This window comes from Eleutherodactylus coqui, chromosome 11 (assembly GCF_035609145.1).
Source record: "Eleutherodactylus coqui strain aEleCoq1 chromosome 11, aEleCoq1.hap1, whole genome shotgun sequence".
In the NCBI taxonomy this organism is placed as follows: domain Eukaryota; kingdom Metazoa; phylum Chordata; class Amphibia; order Anura; family Eleutherodactylidae; genus Eleutherodactylus; species Eleutherodactylus coqui.
Window position 1 is genome coordinate 6,483,298 of NC_089847.1, and position 25,450 is coordinate 6,508,747.

The 25,450-nt window shown below is 43.1% G+C and overlaps 1 protein-coding gene across 1 annotated transcript in view; it reads left to right on the forward strand.

Annotated features, from left to right (window-relative positions):
• Positions 1 to 25,450, forward strand: part of LOC136582668 (fatty acyl-CoA hydrolase precursor, medium chain-like) — a 47,495-nt gene that overhangs the window by 16,045 nt on the left and 6,000 nt on the right. The window contains exons 2-11 of the mRNA XM_066583847.1: positions 136 to 290; positions 1,850 to 2,054; positions 2,263 to 2,401; positions 2,627 to 2,760; positions 18,267 to 18,420; positions 19,577 to 19,693; positions 20,474 to 20,569; positions 23,097 to 23,237; positions 24,683 to 24,760; positions 24,851 to 24,998. Coding sequence (XP_066439944.1) covers positions 136 to 290; positions 1,850 to 2,054; positions 2,263 to 2,401; positions 2,627 to 2,760; positions 18,267 to 18,420; positions 19,577 to 19,693; positions 20,474 to 20,569; positions 23,097 to 23,237; positions 24,683 to 24,760; positions 24,851 to 24,998 — 1,367 coding nt within the window. The remainder of the gene's footprint in view (positions 1 to 135; positions 291 to 1,849; positions 2,055 to 2,262; positions 2,402 to 2,626; positions 2,761 to 18,266; positions 18,421 to 19,576; positions 19,694 to 20,473; positions 20,570 to 23,096; positions 23,238 to 24,682; positions 24,761 to 24,850; positions 24,999 to 25,450) is intronic.

Consider the following 25,450-nt stretch of genomic DNA (forward strand, 5'->3'; position numbering starts at 1 on the left):
CTCTGCATGAGCGCTAACAACCTAGCGGTGACGTCGGCGCTCAGGCAGATCGTTTACATGACTGTCGTCCCGCCTAAAAGGTACATTACAATGCACCACTGACAGACTGTAATTATACTGTGATTTGTTACATAGTAACCAGTGGTTCATTATCAGCGACCTCAGAACATGCAGTGTGATAACGACTGTGGAGCAGAAGAAGAACAGCTTCTACACGGAGACCGCAGCGCAGGGACATGGGGATTCTGCCGCACATTCTCCTCCTCGGACCCCTGGTTCTAGCAGCGATCGTAAGAAGTAAGAACTGGGTGCCAGATACCAGAACGGAGCATGTAATGGGAAGTATAAAGGGAGACAAGAAAGAGCAGATATGATCTACACCCATCAACAGGCAGATCAGAATAACTTTTTATTTAGTATATGCATTATTTTGCTGCAAATCCAATATCAATAATATATGTGTCAGAAAGCAATAAAAATCCTCAGTAATATGTCACCATAGTTATATACTTATACACAGGGAGCAGTATTATAGTAATTATATTCTTGTACATAGGAGGCAGTAGTATAGTAGTTATATTCTTGTACATAGTGGGCAGTATTATAGTAATTATATTCTTGTACACAGGGAGCAGTATTATAGTAATTATATTCTTGTATATAGGAGGCAGTATTATAGTAGTTATATTCTTGTACATAGGGGGCAGTATTATAGTAATTATATTCTTGTACATAGGGGGCAGTATTATAGTAGTTATATACTTGTACATAGGGGGCAGTATTATAGTAGTTATATACTTTACATAGGGGGCAGTATTATAGTAGTTATATTCTTGTACATAGGGGGCAGTATTATAGTAGGTATATACTTGTACATAGGGGGCAGTATTATAGTAGTTATATACTTTACATAGGGGGCAGTATTATAGTAGTTATATTCTTGTACATAGGGGGCAGTATTATAGTAGTTATATTCTTGTACATAGGGGGCAGTATTATAGTAGTTATATTCTTGTACATAGGGGGCAGTATTATAGTAGTTATATTCCTGTACATAGGGGGCAGTATTATAGTGGTTATATTCTTGTACATAGGAGCAGTATTATAGTAGTTATATTCTTGTACATAGGGGCAGTATTATAGTAGTTATATTCTTGTACATAGGGGGCAGTATTATAGTAGTTATATTCTTGTACATAGGGGGCAGTATTATAGCAGTTATATTCTTGTACATAGGGGCAGCATTATAGTAGTTATATTCCTGTACATAGGGGCAGTATTATAGTAGTTATATTCCTGTACATAGGGGCAGCATTATAGTAGTTATATTCTTGTACATAGGGGGCAGTATTATAGTAGTTATAGTCTTGTACTTAGGGGGCAGTATTATAGTAGTTATATTCTTGTACATAGGGGGCAGTATTATAGTAGTTATAGTCTTGTACTTAGGGGGCAGTATTATAGTAGTTATATTCTTGTACATAGGGGGCAGTATTATAGTAGTTATATTCTTGTACTTAGGGGGCAGTATTATAGTAGTTATATTCTTGTACATAGGGGGCAGTATTATAGTAGTTATATTCTTGTACATAGGGGCAGTATTATAGTAGTTATATTCTTGTACATAGGGGCAGTATTATAGTAGTTATATACTTGTTCATAGGGGGCAGTATTATAGTAGTTATATTCTTGTACATAGGAGGCAGTATTATAGTATTTATATTCTTGTACATAGGGGGCAGTATTATAGTAGTTATGTTCTTGCACATAAGGGGCTTTATTACTGCCTAAATTAATAAACATTTTAACATTAAATAATGAATAGCTCCAAAAACATTTTTGTTTGTAGGTCATAGTGATGAAAGGCCATTAGTAACCACAAAATATGGACGTCTACAGGGTATTACAGTGCGCATAAAGGAAACCGCTAGAACTGTAAATGCATTTTATGGCGTCCCTTTTGCGAAGTCTCCAGTTGGACCACTGAGATTTGAGGACCCAAAAGCTCCTGAGCCCTGGAGCTCCGTTAGAGATGCCTCCCAGTATCCCCCCATGTGAGTCTCTTGTACTTGTGGTGTAACTGATGTACAGATGTAGCAAACATGAACTTTATTTTTATGATCTCTTCAATGCTGTAAATTAAGTTCCCATGATGCATCTGTCGTGTTAATGACACTGAAATCCTTTTTTAGTGATGTGTAAATTTACGATGCCATTGCATGTAGCGCCATGGAAGAAGATGCCATTTATTACTGATTTCAGTTGTTTGCAGGAAGATATAACGTCTCAGATAATCAAAGGATATTACCAATCCTCCTTTAAGCTGCCGCCGTCCTCGGAAGACTGCCTGTACCTCAATGTGTTTACTCCATCCCACAGGCACCTGAAATCCAAACTACCGGTAAGTGTCCTGAAGCTGGAGGTTAGTACTGTGATGCTTATTCTAATCAGTATTGTAGATCCGCAATGTTTAGCTCTCCGGCTGTTGTGACACTAAAGCCCCGGGCATTGTCTAATGGCTGCCGGTGATCAGAGGATGTTCGGAGTTGGAGTGTTTTGTCTTTTTGTTTCCAAGAAATTATATTGCTAGAAAATACACATTTTGATCTTTTCCGCCTTCCCTTAGGTCATGACCTTCATACATGGTGGAGGGCTGTTCGTCTGGTCGGCAAGCATGTTTGATGGCTCTGCACTTAGTGCTCTTGAGAACGTAGTGGCTGTGGCCATTCAGTACAGGCTGGGGATCGTGGGATTCTTCAGGTAAAGATACTTCTAATGATATATGGTGTATATCCACCCAGGGTCATCATTGTACAGTTTACGCACAGGGCTGTATTTAGCGTTCAGGCTTCCCTAGGCATTTTTAGTGCTCACGCCCCCTGTTTGTGAGTTAGGTTAAAACTCTTGCTCATATACTTTAGATATATTTTGGCCAAACAGTCATAAACATGCTTTCTCGGTTGTAAGTGCATGGCTTTTCGCTGGGAGGGAAGGAATTAAACTACTGCTAGATGCCTCCGAGAGAGCTTATCTCCAACAGGAACAAAAATACAGGAAAATGATTATGATTTCTATATCAATGCTGTAACAGAACCAAGCTTACCCACATGAATATGATAACAGAAGCAAACTTAGCCTGGTTTTGGTACTAAAAGTATAAGAACAGCGCCTGTACAAGTCCAAAAATACCAAGGTGACCAGTAGAGAGACTGTAAGAAGTCTGGTCTCTGAGGGCGACCTCTGGGTGTAGCTATCCCTCAGACTTTTCTGGTGTTACCGCTTGCACCGGTTAAGTTCCCGTTCATTTTTTATGTCCTCTTGATATTTTGTGACTTGTCCAGGCGCTGTTCTTATACTTTTCTTTTTTTCCGGGTTCTGTTTTCTTTGGTATCCGAGTACATAAATTCGTTAGAACTTGGCAAATGGACATCTTGGTTCTATAAAAAAAAAGGCCACTCGTAATGAGGTATAAACCAGTAGGAATAAATCACACAATAACTCTAGATTAACTCACAAATCCAAAATAGAAGCCCTTTTAAAAACTTGCAAGCCCTCCACATTTCATCATCTGGTCCCAATACACCACAACATGTCATATTGTGAACCCCAAACAACCAATTTTTTTCTCCCCCGTCGGTCCCTAATATGGACCCTGGTTCCAGTCAAAGCTTGATTTAACTTTCATTCCAATGACCACCCACTTCCCGGGATGGCTGTGCACCACTTGTATCTAGGTCTTTTTTAGGTTCAAGACCTGGCCAAAAAAATTTCTTCTCATCACCAATGTCCAGGTCCAGCCCACCACTTTCTCCCCTGATCCATCCACCAACAATAAATCTATTGACACCACCAGTGTCCAGATTCAGTCCACCACCTTCCTCCCACACTTATCCATCAACAAACCAAATGAACCCATGACCAACCCTGGACTCAAAAATTACCAATTTTTATCTACCTCACCAGACCACCATAAAGGTACAAAAATGAATAGTACAATAGAGGATGTTGAGTAGGAAGATCTACTCATAAAATAACTAAAGACCTCATCACCCCCTGTCAGCAGTCAGTCCTATCAGTTGCCATCAAGTAGGTATTTATAACCTGTCCCAATATAATTTAAATAATCTACAGGTTCAAGTTCTATGGAAGGGGCTGTCCTACAGTCCCTCAAGTCCACCCGAGTTATTTCACAAAAATTAATCTTCTAAAACAGTCATCTACAGTAGAACCGAAAGCCATTTCCATTTTTTCTTCATCAGAGCCTATTCCATCAGTCCTAAAACCATGAAGTAATTTTTAACTTTTAGATAGTAGGGGTCACTTTCTGGAAACCTTCTATATTGAAGTATTCACAGATTTTTCTAATTTATGTAAAATGAAACACCCCACTAAAAGAAACTTGACTTTACCCCAGATAAGAGTCTTAAAGTCACTTTCCAGCAATAAGAATCTCGCCATCAAGAGAGCTGCTAAGGGTGGTGCTACGATGGTTCTGTGTAGATCCTACTATGTATCAGAGGCTCTTTACATTTTGGGTGATGCAGAGTTCTATATGAAAATTTCTGAAGATCCAACCCATAGTATCCAGAAGCTCTTCCTTAGAGAAGATCCCCTTATGTCTCGACATCAGAGGAAGTTTTTAGTTGAGGCAGTAAGTTTTGTTCTGAAAAATAATTATTTCAGGTATAATAATTAATTTTTTCTTCAAATTAAGGGAACAGCCATGGGGACTAGGTTTGCCCTGAGCTATGCAAACTTATATATGGGGGCATATGAACGACAGATTAATTATGATAATATACATTTTTATCAGTGTTTTATAGACGACGTCCTATTTATTTGGGACAGGGACGAGTCCAGTCTTTTATCAGTAGCCTTAATGTTAACAATTGGAACTTAGACTTCACAAGTACCATCAATGGAACAGAAATCATGTTTTTAGACTTAGACATGTGCACTGTTGATGATTATGTACAAACTAGGACTCACTTTAAAGATGTTGATACCAACAGTTATGTGCATTTTTCCACTGGACACGCACCGCATTGGAAGACGAACATTCGTTTTGGCCAATTTATGCATTTCCGTAGAAACTGCTCCTCAGTTCATGCATATAGGGAACAGTCAACTACATAAAAAGATCACTTTGAGGAAAAGGGTTATCCTAGACCACTAGTAGAGTCTTCCTGTATAAGAGCTATGATGGCGGGCCGTTCAGTTAAGGAGGTGGCGCTTGTGGAAAATGTGTTGGAGGGTGTCACACCTTCTAATGGAAGCCTTCATCACAAAATGTGGTCTATCCTCAATAAGCATTGTGGCATTCTGAAAAGTGATCGCTTTTTGAATTCCATCATCCCAAAAAAACTATAGAAAAAGGTTATATTTTGAAAAAACAGAGCTCTAAAAAATATCTACCTAAGAACCCCATCTCAGCTGGAGGTTTCAGTTCTAAACAGATTGGATAAATTCGATGTGGGTCAAGTAGGTGCAAGTGCTGTTTTAATTTTCGGGATAATGTCAAAGAGATAATCATCTCATCTGATCTCCTGCCCATCTGGCTGCATGACCATTAGATTGCAGCTCAACCTACGTTGTTTACCTCATTAAATGTCCTTATGCTACATTGGCTGCACCACAAAATCCCTAGGGTCAACGATTAGCCAACATAGATGTAATATCCTCAAAGGCTTCTCCAAACATAGCGTCTCCAAACATTTTGCTGTGTTTCATAACAAAGATGCCACTCGTCTGATTGTTACCCCTTTGGACAAAATAGAGTTCAGGAACTTTACCAAATTAAAACAAATGGAGATATGTTGGATCTTTAGATTCCACAGTCTGGTGCCAAACGGGCTCAATGAAGTTCTAGAGAAATAGATATGACACTTATGTCGGTGATTGTTTATTCATTGTTTACTATTAATCTTTCAGTAGGGTTTTTCTTAGGACCATTTTTATGAGTTTTGTAGGATCTTCTTACGTAAATATGCCATGTGTGTATATATTACTCTTCTAGTGTGTGAGTCCAAAGCGCCATCTAAGAGGCATTTTTACTTGAGGATATATGATCTTACTTCCTTCAATTGGGATTTTATAATTATTTTTTTTAATATTATTATATATTAGAGATGATCGAGCATACTCGCTAAGGACAATTACTCGATCGAGCATTGTCCTTAGCGAGTATCTCCCCGCTCGGGAGAAAAGGTTCGGCTGCTGTCTCGGGTGACAGGTGAGTTGCGGCAGTCAGCAGGGGGGAGCGGGGGGGGGGGGGGGGGAGAGATCTCGAGTAACGAGCACCATTGAGTATGCTAATACTCGAACGAGCATCAAGTTTGGCAGAGTACGTTCGCTCAACTCTAGTCGGCACACATGATCCTGTATGTGGAGCCGGTCTATAGCGTCTATGAACACTTTACGTCAGGAATGTCATGGAGTCAATTCGAGCCCATATGCTATAAAAGGAGAGAGCACTGACATCTTGGGTAAGCTTGATAAAGGGGTAGGAGAACCCAAAACGCGTCGCTTCCATATCCTATGCCATTTTTATGTAGTATGTTTTTTGAGACGTTTTGTTTGTTGGAATAAATAGTTATTTCATTAGTCACACCATTGCCTTAGATTGGAGTACCTCCCTGGACTGGGTTTGGAGGTCTCTATTGGCACCTAATCTTGAATGTTTCTTCTTCCAGTCAGAGGGATCTTCAAGGAGAGGATCCTCCATAGAAGTAAGTGAACAATATTGTTTCACTTTGCATTTATTATCACCCCCATAAGGAGCGCAAGATGCCCTTTTTACTATATTTTTTTGCCCAAGTTTGGTACTGTCTATGCACTATTACTTAGGTATGATACCTAGTAATTCAAAGTGTAAGTAAACCACCCTGATAGAATGGCACACTGTCATCCCATGTTGCATTAAAGGTCCTTTTACACGAGACAAGCTGTTGGGTCCAGATGCTTGACAGGTCACCCCAGTAATGATCGTTCTTCTTCCTGTGTAAAATTATTGTGGAGTGAATGGAGGTGGAGCAGGGCGGGGATCATTCCTGTCCACCAACCTCTATTCACAGGAATCAGGCAGTCGTTCATTGATGAACAATCGTCATTCAGTTTTTAAGTATACAGAAACTGAATGATGAACGATAAGCCCATGGCTCAGGTGCGACATCATAGAGTAGAGCGTGTGGGGGAGGCATAGGAGTTTACCCTTCCTCCAGACCCCAGTAGTGTTCTGCTCTGCTCCTTTATTTTGCCACTCCTCCTTTTTCTCCCTTTGAGTCCTGTTCCTACAATTTAAGCAACAGAAAGATGTTCACTGGATGCAACCAGGTTATCAGCCGTTATCTCATTTAAGGAGAGTTGGGCTGCTGCTTTCTCTGCTATGTGTGCTCTCTGGCTCCTTAGAGCCTCAGGAGTTTGGCATGAGCCTGAACTTTGATAAGTCACCTGTGTGGGAAGAGCTAAAGCCATGTAGAACAAGAACACTACTTTTGCATTCTAGATTGGCTTACTCAAGGACCCCATGATATTTCCACTGCGCCACGAAAGATGCAAAATTGTGTACAATTCCAAATTGGTGCCTTAAGTCGGTGTAGACATTAACAGTCTTACCTACAGCCAGCTTACGTGTTTCAGCGAGCGCCATCAACTATTTCCTGAGTAAGTTTCCCAGGAGAGAGAGTGGTTTTTGTACAATTACCTCTTTCTGTTGGTTACCACTCTATGGCCTGTGTTGCTTGTCCATTTTCATGATATCTGAAACCATCTACAAAAATCTCAAAATCTGCATTAGCAAGGGGAGATTCAACATCGTTTTGTAAGACCCCTATTTTCATTTTACATTAATCTCCAGACAATCCTACAATCATGTGCTTGAGATTTAATGTCATGGTCTGCCCCTGCCACCTCTTCCCCCTCCCCCATCCTTTCCAAATTCAGCAGAAGACATGAAACTGTATTTAGAACTATACACCTCTTATTTGCAATATATGAGGGTGCTAGCAAGGCGGTGTCATACTTAGTGAGTCTTGCTGCTAAAAGATGTTTAGTTTGTGCTATATGCAATATTTTCATGACCAATTGAGGGGGCATGATGGTAAGGGGCTCACACCTCTGGTACCTGCACAAAAGGTTGTTGCAAATAGGAGGTGGAGTGAATTGTTATTACAATCTGCAATCATAGGAACTGGCTAATTACTGGTTTATCAAACGACTAGTAACTCTAATGCCATTTGGGGTATATTCAGTTGCTACTTATATCGCTGTAAGCATGTCTGCCCCTAATAAGTTGACTGGGCAGGTTTTTGGGATAAAAAATACTCATTTTTAAGATGTAACACACTTTAAATAAAATTCTTATTATTAAGTAAAAAAAACACATACAGGTAAGAAAAACTCTTACCATGGTTTGTAATTAGAGATGAGCGAACGTGTTCGGCTCCGCCCCTTTTCGCCCGAGCACCGAACTTTGCGAGCAATTCCGTGCTCGGGCGAAAAAAGTTCAGGGGTCGCCGTGGCAGCGCGGGGGGGTGCGGCGGGGAGTGGGGGGGAGAGGGAGAGAGAGAGGGCTCCCCCCTGTTCCCCGCTGCTGCCGCCCGCGCCGCCGCGCCTCTCCCCGCCCCCCGGCGCCGGCCGAATCTTTACGCGCGGACACTGAAGTCCTCGGTAAAGCCGGTGTCTGGGTGCGTAAGTGTTCGTTTAGAACACGTTCGCTCATCTCTATTTGTAATGTTTTGTCCAGTATCGGTCATCTGATGATGATCTTCACAACACAACATACGCGCAATTTCCACTTGCATGCTTCTTGTATTCACCATTTCAGTTAGTATTATCCCTAAGCCATCCTATCTGGTCACTGTTAAACCTTTTCCATCTTTCAATATTCAGACATCCATTTACCGCATCTCTACCTTCTCTTTCCCTAAATTGCTGTTTTATAAACATCACTCTGTATACCATTTTCCTGTGAGTCCTCATAACTCACTAGATCTTCAAGCAATTATCGACCTATATTTATGGCACAGACTTGTCTCCAATTAACAGTCCGTTTGGCCAACCGGGCAACACATCTCTTAAGCCAGCATTCCTACCTTTACACATTGTGGACAATCACATTCAAACAGCAGACTTTCTACCTTTTTAAACAGTAAAAGTGCAATTTCACATTCAATTTTCCATGTCATTCTCAACTCGCATAAAAGCCTTTTAATCCTAGATTTCTTTTCTAATGATACAGTCAGGACAGTAGAAGTTTTTAACTGGGGGCTACAGGATAATTACAAACTTTCTGTAAAAACAATTACTCTGTTTCTTAGTCCTAAGTAGAGATGAGTGCGCCTACTCGGTGGGCTGCGGGGGGGGGGGGGGGGGGAAGCGGAGCAGAAGGAAGAGTGAGAGAGATCTCTCTCTCTCTCTTCCCCCCCGCTCCGCTCCTCCCCCCCGCTCACCCCTGCAGCCCACCCAAGCCTGCTCGGTTCACTAAGCAGTTACTCGAGAAGAGCGATGCTCATCACTATTCCTAAGCCATCGCTTATACAGTCAGAAGATCCATTCACTATTTCAGAGACAAAATAGAAAGTCATGCATCAATATATCAATATTTACATAGTCAGGACATTACTTCACAGACAACATAAAAAAACCACACAGTATATCTACGTCATAGTTTTTTGACACAGACTTATATTTCCACTTACCTAGATGTGAGGAGGATCATCCAAGAAAAGGACAGATGACACAGGTGTAAGGCTAAAGCTTCTTACTTTTTTGGAACCTGTCCATCTCTGAATAGAAGTTGCCTTGAGGTCTGGAAAAGGTGAAAATGACATCTGTGCCCCACGTTGGGCGCCACATTTCTGTAAGTGCAATTGCGCTGTTCGATATACTGTGGGTGCCATACTGGATCTGGTTGATACATGCTCGGAGAGGCAAGTGAATAACACACAGTATAGTGTGTGAACCTAAGGACATCTGCTTTAATTTTTTTGGGAAAAAGCTCATATTGTAACTCAAGCAAAAAAAAGGTGTGGTATTCAGATACATTACCTCATGAACATTCCCCATGAGAATGTCCTATCAGCACACAATATGTTGTAATCAAAAAGGGAAGGAGATTAGCAGACATGCTCAGTAGGGTCTTGCCACATGACAAAGTTAACATTTGATTCCAACCAATTTGCTTTTGAAGTGCAAAGAATGATTAGTCTCTGTTGACTTATCTCTGGCCTAGTCTGCTATTGTATTCTTGTCTTTTAAAAACTCTTTGCTGGTTTCATGTGCTAATAAGAATCAATTTTTCCTGTTGTTGTAAACAACGCATTGCTCTCTCATTGTATATGAGGGATGTTTGGTGACATAAGCAGATTTAGACTGAAATGCCAACCTAATTCTAGAAGAACTTTTCTTCCATCTCCCACAGCCAACAATTAGCAGAGCCCTGCAGCACAATCCTTCCCTATCCCACTATTGTGCAGCAAGAGGCACTGTTCAGGAGAGGTGAAAGATAAAACCTAAAAGATCTGGCTGCTCCTGGGGCCCCCCTCTATCCCTGTGACTGGACTCCCTAGGCACTTGCCCTCCAGTGCCTAGTAGCAAAAACTGACCTGTTTACATATAGGATTAATTTATCCAAAAGCTGAAATATCACTGTATTATGCTACAGAGCAATATTCCCAATTTACCATTCCATCCATCCTGACAGCCCACATAAAGGATGCCTTCTGTCCCTGCTGGGACAGGAAGAGAAGACTTCAAAAGGCCACCTCCTGCCACCATTCTCAGTGTTCTTCAGAGGAGCTCCTCCATGGAATGCTGGAGGAAAGACGTAAAAGATCGCTTACCGAAGCGATAAAGCATGTGGTCCTTTGCTCACTCAGTGAGCAGTGGCAGTCTCTGGTTCGTCGGGCCCATCCTCATATGTATCGCATACCTGCATATGGGCCTGAATTGAGCGAGTGATTGGGGATCTGGGGTGGGGGTGCTCGGTGATGACATGATGCCGCATCACTCTCTATTACGTCAGATGCACTGACGTAATCGAGAGCGAAGTGAAGTGCCTAAAATGATATTCAAGTGGCCAAAGTAATTAAAAAGACCTCCTTGCTGTTCGAGGATTCTTCCCAGCTGAAGATCACATAGATAAAAAGGCAGACCTTCTCCTTAAAAAAATCATGGGAAACTACATCTAGTCTATTACAAACAAATATAGCAGCCATCCCTGTGGCTCTCATAGCTAGAAAGTCATCTAAAACAGAGGACTAAACATTTTTTTTGTCATGCCAGGCCAGTCCCGTCTTCTCCAAGAGAAGGGAGCTTGTAGCAGGGAGTTTGTGATGTAATACAATTGAAAGCTGATATCTCTTTAGAGGAACAGTTTTTTTTGATTATTACCCCTGCTTGTTATTGGTAACTAAACCTAACGGTTCCTTTTGAACCATAGTTAATTTGAAATCCCTTAATCGCTACATCTCTGAGTTTAAGTTTAAAATGGAGACTATTAGATCCACGATTACCCTGATGAATCCGGGTAGCATCAAGTGCATGATTGACCTCAAAGATGCATACTACCATAGTCCCATCCATCCGACATACCAAAAATTTCTCAGATTTGCTGTTAAAATGGTTTCAGAAATCATCCATTTTCAGTTTGTCCGTCTGCCCTTTGGTATATCCTCTGCACCTAGAGTGTTTTCCAGGCTATCTTAGGGGAATAGATATTAACATCATTCCTTATCTAGATGATCTACTTGTTGTTCGGACAGTTTGGACTCTATGGAGAGTCACCTGGGGCAGACAGTTAAACTACTATCTGTGATATGTTGGCTGATCAACTTTGAAAAATGCAGCCTAAACCCAGACACTCACAAAACCTTTATCGGGGTACTCCTCGCTCCTCAAATGGTTACTCCTTTTTACTTCAAACAAAAAGGGAAGATATCATTCTTTCCATTAGGAAAATTAAGGAGAAAGACTCTGCCTCCATAAGAGAATCCATGAGGGTACTGGGCCAGATGACTGCCAGTCTGCAGATGGTCCATTGGGCACAATTCCCCTCTAGGCTCCTCCAGCAGGAAACCATGTTGACATGGGATAGGAGGCAATCATCATTAGACAAAAAGCTTAAATGGTCGACCAATTGAAAAAATCCCTAGAATGGTGGCTGTCGTCACAAAACCTTAAAAAGGGGGTTCAATGGTCCCTATTCCCATTTATTTTGGCAACCACAGATGCTAGTCATTCTGGTTGGGGGTGCAGGTGGCAGATAGGAAACTTGAGGGTTCCTGGGCTTCCCATGTCTGCTTTTAATCTTCGAATACTAGGGAAATTAGAGCAGTATAGGAGACGTTGATGCAAACAGAGGACATAATACGTGGGAAACACGTTAAATTATTTTTAGACAACATTACAACAGTGTCTTTTATTCACCATCAGTGTGGCACCAGACATTCTCATTTTCAACATCAGTCACGAAGAATATTCTCCTGGGTGGAAGGCAAAATCAAGTCCTTATTGGCCATTCATCAAAAAGCTCCCAAAATATCATAACAGACTTTCTGAACTGACAGAAATTAGACCCAGGGGAATGGTTTAGTGCCCTAACTATGTTGTTCTTTGGTCGGTCAATGATGTCACCAGGGGGCGGAGCGATGACATCACCAGGAGCATAAGAATCTCACACACACACACACATATATACTCACAGGCAAGTGGTTGTTAGTAGTTTGATAACGTATTTCTTCAGTTTCAGGGCCAAAATAAGGGGAAAGCGGCTTCAAAAGACTCCATCGGCAGATGGATTAAAACATCAATCCAGGAGGCATATAAAGTCAGAGACCTGCCTCAACCTGAGGGGATAAGAGCCACTGTACGAGGGCTGTTGCCTTCTCATGGGCTGAACGCAGCAAAGCCTCAACAGAGTAAATTTGCAAAGCTGCAACGTGGTCTACCATTCACACGTTTTCTAAGCAGTGGCCTTTGGAGGGAGGGGACTAGCAGAGGTGGTGAAGAGCTGGCAAAGACTGTTGCTCAGAAGAGGTGTCTGGAGAAGTGCAGACTAAGCAGGGAGCTGACAGGAGCTCACATGGCAGGTGGGTCAATAGTGGCCCCTGTTCTGGAAGCTAATATTGCTACTGAGCTTTGAGGGACAGCAAAGTAGATGAAGAGGACAGTAAGATCCAGAGGGAGGAGGATGAGACCAACTCTGTAGATTCCTCCCACTATGAAAGTGTGGATGAGAAAGGCAAGAGATGGTTGGAGAACAGGCATAAGATAGGTGCCACTAGAAGGACTGAAAGGGGGATTAAAGATTTCTTCCAACCCCGGGCCATGTGCTGGATGGAGAAACCTGCTTGCCTCCAGTTGGACTCTCTAATAGGTTCCAGGCCCTCCAAGGCATCTCTTCCTCCTGTATTGATGGGGAGGTGGAGGGCAAGGCTTTTAAGGTAGAGAAAGGGTCAGAGGGAGGCACAGAGTCTCCTTCTCGTGGAGGCATAGTTCTTTCCGGGTGGGAGCTACTCTGCAGACAAGGATGACCCCTTGCTATGGACACATCCATGTCTAGAAAAAGAAAAAAGAAAGAGGGGGGGGGAGAGCAAGGAGCCTCCTATGACCCCAAGGAAGGGGTTATGAAGAAGAAAGAATTTAATCACTAAGAATTGTCAACATTTATAGTCTCCAGTCAAAGGACAGGAAGAGTCTATTTGTGAGGATCAATTGATGCACTTCAAAAACATCTCCAGGTTCTGATGGCTTAACATCTGAACATTATAAGCCCTTCAAGGACCTCTTGAGTCCCCTTTTGACAGAGGTACTAAATGAGTGTCTTTCCTCTGCCACTTTGCCTTGGTCAGTGAGGAGGTCGGCCTTGATCATTGTGTCAAAGGGTAAAGATTTGAGGCATATTGAGAACTGGCATCCCATAGCACTTCTCAGTATGGACAGGAAGGTTCTGTCAAAAGTACTCTTTAATTGACTGGCAAAGTTTGCATCTCGGCTCCTCTTGGGGGGGTCCAGCATTGCTCTGTCCCAGGCCATAGCACCTTTAGTGCTGTTCTTGGTGTCTGGGAGGCAGTGGAGCAGGGTAGGGCTGGTTACTGAGAAGGGTACTTGCTGTCCCTGGATCAGGCAAAAGCATTTGAACTAATCATGAGTACTCATGGCCAGTCAGCTGGTATAACCTGGGTATCTCCTGTATATAGTTATATATGTACAGCTGGTATAAGTTATACATCCCCTGTATATAGTGATATGGACCATGCTGGTATAACCTGGGTATCTCCTGTATAGGATTATATATGTACAGCTGGTATAAGTTATACATCTCCTGTATATAGTGATATGGACCATGCTGGTATAATCTGAGTATCTCCTGTATATAATTATATATGTACAGCTGGTATAAGTTATACATCCCCTGTATATAGTGATATGGACCGTGCTGGTATAATCTGGGTATCTCCTGTATATAATTATATATGTACAGCTGGTATAGGTTATACATCTCCTGTATATAGTGATATGGAGCATGCTGGTATAACCTGGGTATCTCCTATATATAATTATATATCTACAGCTGGTATGTTATACATCCTGTATATAGTGATATGGAGCATGCTGGTATAACCTGGGTATCTTCTGTATATAATTATAGATGTACAGCTGGTATAAGTTATACATCCCCTGTATATAGTGATATGGAGCATGCTGGTATAACCTGGGTATCAACTGTATATAATTATATATGTACAGCTTGTATACATTATACACCTCCCTGTATATAGTGATATGGAGCATGCTGGTATAACCTGGGTATCTCCTGTATATAATTATATATGTACAGCTTGCATACGTTATACATCTCCTGTATATAGTGATATGGGGCATGCTGGTATAATCTGGGTATCTCCTGTACATAATTATATATGTACAGCTGGTATAACCTGGGTATCTCCTGTATATAGTAATATGGAGCATGCTGGTATAACCTGGGTATCTCCTGTACATAATTATATATGTACAGCTGGTATAAGTTATACCTCTCCTGTATATAGGGATATGGAGCATGCTGGTATAACCTGGGTATCCTGTATATAATTATATGTACAGCTGGTATAAGTTATACATCTCCTGTATATAGTGATATGGAGCATGCTGGTATAACCTGGGGATCTCCTGTATATAATTATATATGTACAGCTGGTATAATCTGGGTATCTCCTGTACATAATTATATATGTACAGCTGGTATAAGTTATACCTCTCCTGTATATAGTGATATGGAGCATGCTGGTATAACCTGGGTATCCTGTATATAATTATATGTACAGCTGGTATAAGTTATACATCTCCTGTATATAGTGATATGGAGCATGCTGGTATAACCTGGGGATCTCCTGTATATAATTATATATGTACAGCTGGTATAATCTGGGTATCTCCTGTACATAATTATATATGTACAGCTGGTATAAGTTATACATCTCCATGTATATAGTGATATGGAGCATGCTGGTATAACCTGGGTATCTCCTGCAAATGACTGCCCACTTTACATACAATTAAACACATTGAAAACCTGTATTTGGCATTAAAAAGACCACATGTGGTTTTTGAATACTGCATGCAGTTATTTTTAATTGTGGTTCAAAAATGCAACAAAAAGCATAAACACAGCCTAAGGCCGCCTGCAGACGAGCGGGTCGGATCCGGCAGCGAGAATTCTCGCCGCGCGATCCGACCCGAGAGCCTGCAGGGACGAGCGCGTACTCACCCGCGCCTGGCGGCCCCGGCTCTTTCATGTGCCGGCTGCCGCGCAGCCGGCGCATGCGCAGACCGGAGCCGGCGGCCGGGTGAGTGCGTGCCCCGCAGAAAATTAGGACATGCCGCGGTTTGTTTGCCGCGCGAGATTTTGCGCGGCCAAACCGCGGCCGTCTGCATAGGAGTGCGTATTTTAATGCACTCCTATGCAAACTTTCAGCTGCGGAAATCCCGCGGGAAATCCTGCGGCGGGATTTCCGCTCGTGTGCAGGCGGCCTAAATGTAGCGCCATTTAGGTACAGGTTGGTGGGACTGAGCTGAACCTTTGCTGCTGGGCCCCTGGGCCTTTAGCTACGCCCCTGACTGTTTGTAAGGGGTAATTGGAAGTACAGACCTCTAATTTATAGGGGTTGCCCCCGTCAGCAGTGAGGCAACGTGCTGGAAATCATGGAGCATTTCCTGCTTCAGTGCCCCTTTAGTACAGAGGTGTGCCAACGGGTAGGGGTCTCCATAGGCTGGCCTCGGCTGGCACACCTCTCCTATGCGGAGTGGGCTTATGGAGCGTTCAGAGGCCTTGGTGGCAGGGACCGCTGCACTTTATTCCTAGTTAGCCTAGTGGTCAGGTTCCACATCTGGAGTGCACGGTGCTTAATCTCGACATAGCATAAAGTCCTCCCCGTGGATACGGTATGTAGGAACATCCTGGGTGACCTGGTGAAGGTGCGTTCTTTGGAGTATGAGAGGCTGGGCACATCTAAGGCTTCTCTCCTATGGAGAGGGCTTGTATTTCGCTAGGGACAGTCTTTTCTTTAATCTTCTAGGGGCAGAGTAGGGAGAGAGGAGGGACAGGACAGGTAGAGAGGAGGGATAGGGCAGGGACAGTTTCTATGAAGGGTCGGACTGAGGGGAAATTTAAGAACATTCTAGGGTAAATTGGGGAAAGAATAGGGAGACCTTTTTAAAAAGAAAGGGATAGTACGCTGTCATGTCTGTGCCCGAATTATCTCCAATCCCAGTGGGGGGCTGTGAGTGCACCATGAAGCCTTCTGTATTGGCTTGGGCAAAATGGAAACTAAGGCTGCGGGGGGACTGACCCTAGGCTTTCAGGGTTATTGAATAGTATATAGTGTTTATTGGAGTGTATTTGTATATATTCACATTTTGGGTGATATGTTAGGTGGAGAGTTGGGGGCAGTGGGATTCACGCCTTGACCCATCGCCTAACACATCCTGAACATTGAACTTTGGGTATGGACTGGTGGAGTGGGTGTGGCCCCCAGACTGCGGCGGGCACAGTGCGGCATTAAAAGATATAATAGTTATAATTCAGTAGTTTGGTTATATGCCGGCTGGCTCGGTCTTTTAGTATTTGGTTAGTTATTTATGTTGGTGTTTGTTATTGGTTACATTTGATCTCTGTGCTACGGCTGGACCCGTCATTTTAGTTTTCTATAGCTTTATATTCTTTTACGTGTGTGTGTGTGTCGGTGAGAAAAACCCCAGACATAGGCATAAACTGATGTTATCAAAATACTTTGGTTTGTGGATCATTGACCGGGGGTGAAGGGCCTTATTTTATTGTATATGGTTATGTTATTCTTACTGTTACAATTTGTACTTTTATAATAAAAGATCTAACAGAATGTAACTCAGGGTCAGTACAGGATAAGTAATGTATGTACACAGTGTCTCCACCAGCAGAATAGTGAGTGCAGCTCTGGAGTATAATACAGGATGTAACTCAGGAGCAGTACAGGATAAGTAATGTATGTACACAGTGACTCCACCAGCAGAATAGTGAGTGCAGCTCTGCAGTATAATACAGGATGTAACTCAGGATCAGTACAGGATAAGTAATGTATGTACACAGTGTCTCCACCAGCAGAATAGTGAGTGCAGCTCTGGGGTATAATACAGGATGTAACTCAGGAGCAGTATAGGATAAGTAATGTATGTACACAGTGTCTCCACCAGCAGAATAGTGAGTGCAGCTCTGGAGTATAATACAGAATGTAACTCAGGATCAGTACAGGATAAGTAATGTATGTACACAGTGACTCCAGCAGCAGAATAGTGAGTGCAGCTCTGGAGTATAATACAGAATGTAACCCAGGATCAGTACAGGATAAGTAATGTATGTACACAGTGACTCCACCAGCAGAATAGTGAGTGCAGCTCTGGAGTATAATACAGCATGTAACTCAGGAGCAGTACAGGATAAGTAATGTATGTACACAGTGACTCCACCAGCAGAATAGTGAGTGCAGCTCTGGAATATAATACGGGATGTAACTCGGGATCAGTACAGGATAAGTAATGTATGTACTCTGTGACTCCACCAGAAGAATAGTGAGTGCAGCTCTGGAGTATAATACAGGATGGAACTCAGGATCAGTACAGGATAAATAATTTTCATATAGGTTAATTTGATATGTGAATTGGTGATCGGACATGGACATGGGCTTCCGGCTCTGTCATCCTAAAAAATGTACCTTTTCCTCTTATTTCAGTACCACAGACAACCAATTGCCTGGAAATTACGGGCTTAAAGACCAAATTGCTGCCCTCCAGTGGATACAGGAAAACATTGCAGCATTCGGTGGTGACCCCTCATCTGTCACTATATTTGGGGAATCTGCTGGAGCGATCAGCGTCTCGGCTCTGGTAAGTTCTGTCTGTTGTTTCCTCCCATACGGAGCGCCTATCACCTGTGTCTGCTGACAGACCTCATAAAGGAGCTTTCCTATCCACAGTATATAGTATAATAATGCCTGTAGAGCTAGTCTTTCATATAGTTCTATGATTGGAATCGGTCCTGTTGGTCTGTTCTGTCGTGGTTCAGGCTGTATGCAGAATACCGTACGCTGTATCAAAAGTAATAGTAAATGTGTAGTGACCCAGTACATCTTTCCTTGGTCCTCTCCATAACTGTCATACATGTAATGTCTTGTGTTGGTGCACTATGCAAAAGTGTCTTGTCATTCTGTTATGTGTTTATAGTACAGCTGCAGCAAGTGAGGGGTTAAGTGTTTGCATGAGCCTGGGAGATGCTTGTAATGTATCAATTTGTCTTGTCACGTGGTCTGAGTGAGAATATAAATAGGAGTGTGGGAGAGCGGGAAAGGTCTTCTGTTCTTCTGGGCTCCTGAGAGAGAGAGTGCTAGCCACATGGTGGTACCTTCAACTCCCCATGTGGTGAAGAATGGAGGAGGAAGAGCGGCTCCTGTGTGACAACAACCGTGGCAGAGTGAGTTCTTTGAGAAGAGAGAGAGAGCGTGAGTGCAGAGGTACTCAGTGATTATTTTTCCTACGCGGACGTCCTGAAGTCTGTGATCACCGCGTAGAGGTACACCCATTTGTTTTCACATCCGTCCGTTCTGAAGTCTAGGATCACTGGGTGGAGGTACTCGCAAATCTGCTTCTTTACCTGCACAGCCAATTTTGTGTAAATTGTACCATCATCTGGAACTTGGGTTCAGTAAAGTTTTGCCAGGCCCTGCGGCTCCATTATTTACCTCCGAGGGTCATACCGGTGGGTAAAGGAACGATGGTGTCACCCGTGACATCTATTATCCCTGTCCTCCAGTTTATTGGGCATCCCTATCCTAGGGAAGTCCGGAAGAGGCCCAGCACTGCTCTGGCCGAGGTTACGCGTGTCCCTCCAGAAGGGAGCTTGGTAAGTGCCACCGTGAAAAGGGACCACTTTACTGATCCAGATCCTCATCATGTGCCTTGTGTCTGGGGTCACCCTACGGGACACTGCAAATGTGTCCAATCCAAGGGGTTAGGATGAATATAACTCGAATGTCTCCTCTTCTAGGTGCTTTCTCCCCTATCCAAAGGTTTATTTCACCGCGCCATCGCAGAGAGCGGAGCTGTAACTTTGCCAATCTCTGTGGCCAGCAGCAAGTCTGAAGATCTAATCCACAACCAAAATGTAAGTGTGTTCTATCTAGGAGGAGGACTACTCCACCCATTGTTTATTCAGGAGGAGGAACAGTCGTGGGATACTGTTTGATAAAGGTGTAAGGGCGGCTAACGGTCCATTAAGGGGTTTCTCTTGGGGAATAGGGGTCCATTGCTCGGGACCGCTCCTGAACAGATAAGAGCTGCTGTCAGCGGGCCGGAAAGCTCATAAAGTATCTGTTGGGCAGTGGTCTGGTTCAGTATTGCAGCTCTCTCCCATTCATTTCAATGACAGAGCGCTTCAATACCAAACCGGACCCCTGCCAACATTAAGAACTGCTGTCAACCAGCCAGAAAGCTCATATCAGCTGATCAGCAGGGATTCAGAGCAATACACCCCTGACTAACTGCTATTGAGGACCTGTCGTAAGGATAGGTTATCAGTAATGTTTGTCCAAAAAAAACCTGTTTAACCCCCATAGAAATCACCCTCATGTTTGGCTGAGCAGCGTGTACATAATAATGGGGGGAGTCGAGGAAATAACAACCTTCTCAACCTTTAAAGTATAACTCCCACACAGCCTTTTCTTGCTTGGATGTTTTAGCATAACTGAGGCTTACCTCCCATGCTGAGATATCAAGGCACTCACTGGACTTCCTGAGGCAGCACCCAAAATCTGTGACTGTCCCACTAGATCCAGGATGGTTGGGAGTATCACTGAGGGATTGAGAATTAATCCCATGAACCCAACAACCAGTCCTGAAATGACTACATGTAATATCTGAATATAATATCCGTTTTGCCCCGCAGGTAGTAGCGGAGATATCGGGCTGTGATTTGGCTTCCATAGCCGACTGTCTGAAGAAGAAGTCAGAGGAGGACCTTTTGGTTATTGCCAAAGAAATGGTAGGTGTTGTGTCATGATACGGTAGTACCACCATGGGAAACCTTTAAAAGTAAGCTACACATGTCAATTTTTGGCCTCCAAATCATACATTTCTCAATTTCTTTTAGGCTAGTCTTCCTCTTTATTAACCCTTTCCAATTTAGTGTCGGACCTCGTCCGACATTGAGATTTCCCTGCATAGTTCCTAGGTTGGGCGAGGTCTGACACATGTTTCTAACACTCTGTCATCAGAGCTCTCTATGGTATATGTATATCAAACTATGCAGGAGAGGGGTCCGATGTCAGACCCCTCTCCTGTATAGTGCAATATTCATGTATAATATACATACAGCATACAACAATATTATATATGTGTAATATACATATTAACTCACAATTAATTTTCAAAAAATTGCTAATAAAATCATCATAACGGGTCATTTTGATGTGTTTCTGTTGAGTAATTCCAAGGAATCCGCAACGTGCTTTCCCACCCAAAATAAACAAGAGCTAGGGAGTGTACGTGTGGCAAGGAAATTGGATTGAAAAGGGTTACCATGCCCCCTCTGATTCCAGATGCTGCAGTAGATTGGATGCTGTAGGATTGAAGTCAATGTTAAAGGGCCGCTTTGCTGATTTTTGTCTTCATTCATTATGTAGCTATCCCGCAGTGTGTAGTGGCCCAGAGTTAACGGGCCCCCTCCATAAGTATGAATGCATTTGTCTTGTGCCGATGTGTTGTCAGTGTCTTATATATCGCATGAACTTGATGTGTATTGCATCTCTGCAGTACTGAATGGGTTAACATCTGCGTTATGTCTGAAAAATGTATCTTGTTGTGTGTCACGTGATCGTGCAATATATATGTGATTGCAAGGTGTATGCAAGTCAGTCTGAGAGGGTCTGCTTCTGAGTCTTGCAAGAGAGAACCTGGGAGTTTGCAGTTATGCAAGCGAGCCACACAGACAGAGGCTGTGAGATTCATACCAGCCTGCCCTGGGCCCCAGTCATCCAGGCTTTCTTTCTGTTAATCTGGAGGACTGAGAATGTAAGAGGAGCTGCCATGCACCGTTGATTGCCCATCTTCCGAATGTGAGTGTTGACCGGTAGGGAGCTTGAGAGAGAGAGAGAGTGAAAGAGACTGGCCGGGAACAGATAACTTGGACTGTGGATTCGTCTGTTATCCCGTGAATCCTCCCTGCCACAGCACTTTGTGTTCTGCACCATTTTCCTGCTGGTGTGTATACTACTGTCGGACTGTAAATACTTTTCTTCAAGTAAGGGCTCAGTCACACGGGCGTTTTTTGGTCTGATTTGCAGACGTGCTTGCGATCTGCAGATATATAGACCCAATGCATAGCAATGGGATCGGTCACATGTCCGTTTTTGATGCGGATGTGCCGATGATTTCATGACACACCGATTTGCAGAACGCATGTAACTACGTTCTGCGCAAATCGGTGTCCTTGTATATGTGCTCAATGGGGCCGGCGGCAGCAGCGCCGACCCCATTGAGAACATATACTAAAGATTGTTCTCCTCTGCCACAGCTGTGCCACAGCTGTGGCAGAGAAGAACAATGTTCTCCCATTGAAGTCAATGGAGCTAGCAATACAGCTGGCTCCATTGAAAGTAATGGGCTGCCGGCAAGCGCTGTATTAATTTTCGGGGAAGGGCTTAAAATATAAGCCCTTCCCTGAAAACCATGCAAAAAAGTGTAAAAAAAAAAATATATATATACTCATCTTTTTCCTGCAGCCGGAGTTTAGCCGCGTCCAGCCGGCTCTTCTCCTGAACTGCTTTCTGTAGTATTCAGCAGGCGGGATTTAAAATCCCCGCCTGCTGAATGAGCTGCCTCTAAGTGGTCACAGCCCTCAGCCAATCAGAGGCAGCTCTCACTCACCCATTCATGAATATATATATGAGTGAGTGCTGCCTCTGATTGGCTGAGCACTGTGACCAATCAGAGGCAGCTCTCAGCTATTGAATGACAGCTGAGAGCTGCCTCTGATTGGTCACAGTGCTCAGCCAATCAGAGGCAGCACTCACTCACCATTCAGCGATAATGTACTGCAGTACAGGGGTAGTGCAATGTATTATAATAGTGATCATACGATCACAGGTTCAAGTCCGCTACAGGGAGATAAAAAATATGAATAAAAAAGTGGTTAAACCCTCTCTTGCCCAGTTTCGCCTTTAAAACAAGATAAAAATCTGGTATTGCCATTTCAATAGTGACCTGTACAATAAATTGAACACTTTTTATTCTGCGTGGCAAAAAACGTAAGAAAAAAAAAGTAAAAAGAAATGAAGCCAAAATGCTTATTTTATTAATTTTTCTTCCCCAAAAAGCACAATAAAAGTAATCAAAAAAGCCACATGTGCCCCAAAATGGTACAAATAAAAACTAGAACTCATCACACAAAAGAACAAGCCCTCACACAAATCTGTAGATGGAAAAATAAAAATGATGGAAGTTTGAATGGAGCGATGCCAAGAAAAATAACGAAAAAAATGCTCTGTATATCTCATCTTCTGTCTCTGCAGGGCCCGACACCTCTTCCTCTCCGTGTGGACGGCGTCGTCATACCTAAACCAGTAGAGGAGATGTTGGCTGACAAGGAAGTCAACAAGGTCCCGTTTATGACTGGAATCAATAATCAGGAGTTTGGCTTTGTGATACCAACGGTGGGTACAAAACTCGTAAATAACCCTTTAAGGGATGCCGTTGGTTGACTTGCATTGTACACATTGTTGCAGTGACCCGGTATGAATGGTGTCTGCAGGTATTGTAGTCAGTATCACTAGATCTGCTTTGTGTATTGTACTACATTATAGTTGGTTTTCCCTTTTCCTCATCCATAAAAATGAAGAGAAATGCAAGAAGTTTGCATCATTGGCTCCCAGAGTGCATGGGGGCTGCTAGATAGATGTTTGTATCTTAGGAGCCTCCCCTACATTAATCCGAGCAGTCGCTGAATACTCAGCGGGGGTAACACTGGCCATACACAGTAGTTGTTGGCCAAATGCTGATTTGGCTGGCAGCTATTCTTCCAGCTCCTCCAACCACATGGATGCTCAGCTTCTGCGAATGTCCATCTGTACTCATCGAAGACCAAACCAGCTGGAGATGCAGCAAGGACTGTTCAGTAAAGGATCACTCACACGTATTTATGGGTTTTCAGGAACCAATGAGCATTAAGTGGGAGGGCAAAATGTTCAAAAAGGGAAGGAGCCAATCAGCATTCAGTGGGAGACACCCGTTCAACAAATGCACACCTCCCTGCAAAGTTATTGGCTAGTCATTGCAAGCCAAGGATTACCTGATTGACCATCGTTTGGTATAATCAGAAACTATTTTTAAGTGTACTGTAGTGAAGCGGACTAGTGAATGAATTCTCGCTCATCACCCGGTTGGTGGCCGTGTTTACACAGAACTGCCACCTACATTCGCTCTATCGGCAGACACATCGGACAATAGTTGACCCTTGTAAAGCCTCCCTAGGGTTGTCTTTGGAGCCTCAGATGCAGATCCATCCTACATTCTCACACTATATAGTGCAGCATGCTGCATTACTTCAGTTCCGTCATAAGGCGAATTCGTTCCCTGCAGGGATTCCGTTTTTCTGCTCCTAGGATGGAAAAGTAAAGCAGAAACCCTGAAGGCAGATGTGAACAGAGCCTAAAACTGAATGCAGATCGCTGGGAGAGCAAGGAGGAAAAAATATGGGGCAAAGAGCGGGGAGCAAACCTATCAACAGCCTGTCATGTTCTGAGCACACTGACGGTGGTGATGGGTTAGCGGGGCCCCATTCCCATTGCGGAGGACCCTATGGTAATCACTGAACATATGCTGTATAGTCTATGTATTGCTGAATGCAGGTAGGTCACCAGGTGATGACCTTCCATACTACTCATTTTGGCTGCAAATGCTGGCAACTTCTTGCTTGTAGTTACAGTGAGAGGAGCAGCTCTGGAGTACAACCTTCTGCTCCAATGATAAAATACTGCACAGACTTAGAAAATAGAACATTCTTGAGTCCTGAGAAGGTTTATTACTTTAGCGGAGCGACATCTTTAGCGATATTACTGTGTAATAATGTTGTATCCAACTTATGACTATCTCTGTTTAGTTGTATAATGTAACAGGGATATCGGAAGGAATGACGCGGGAGGCTGCAGCACTGATTCTCCAAAATCTTCCTCTCAGGGTGAGATACGATGAACACATTTATGTTCTTCCATTTTTTGGTTAGTTTTCTATGAAGTCCTGCTTATTGTCCTCAATGTTGGTTTTTCAGCATATAAACCCCAAAGCCATTCCCTTCATCATTGACGAGTATCTTGGTGACATCGATGATCCGCGGGAGATCCGTGACCGCTTCTTGGATTTGTGTGGTGATGCAATATTTGTCATCCCGGCTCTACGGCTTGCTAAACTCCATCGAGGTACAATCTGTTCCCATTGTAGATGATGTCTAGACGTACTAACTAGAGACATGCTGGGAGTTGTAGTATTTACAGCTGGCTAAAGCCAGTACTACATGAGGTGACACGTTGGATAGCCTCCGACAGCAGAGAGGCTGGCAATATACAGTAAGAGAACCCTCACGGATGTCTTCCAACATTGGAGTTGTACAGCCTTAAATCATAATGTCTTCAGAGGTCAGACAGTGGATTGGAAAGGGTTAATATTGTGCACGCATTATATAATTATCACAGTGAACAAAGGGGTAAATAGCACCACAGCTGCTGGTTGAAAATTGGAGGCTCCTCTGAAGTAACTTAGTCTAGCAGGAACTTCGGTTAACCAAATGCCCATATTATTAGCCAGGACCTTTGTACAGTGATGATGTCAAAGCCATCCGTTGTACTGATGAGGAGCCTGGGTAATGGTGCTC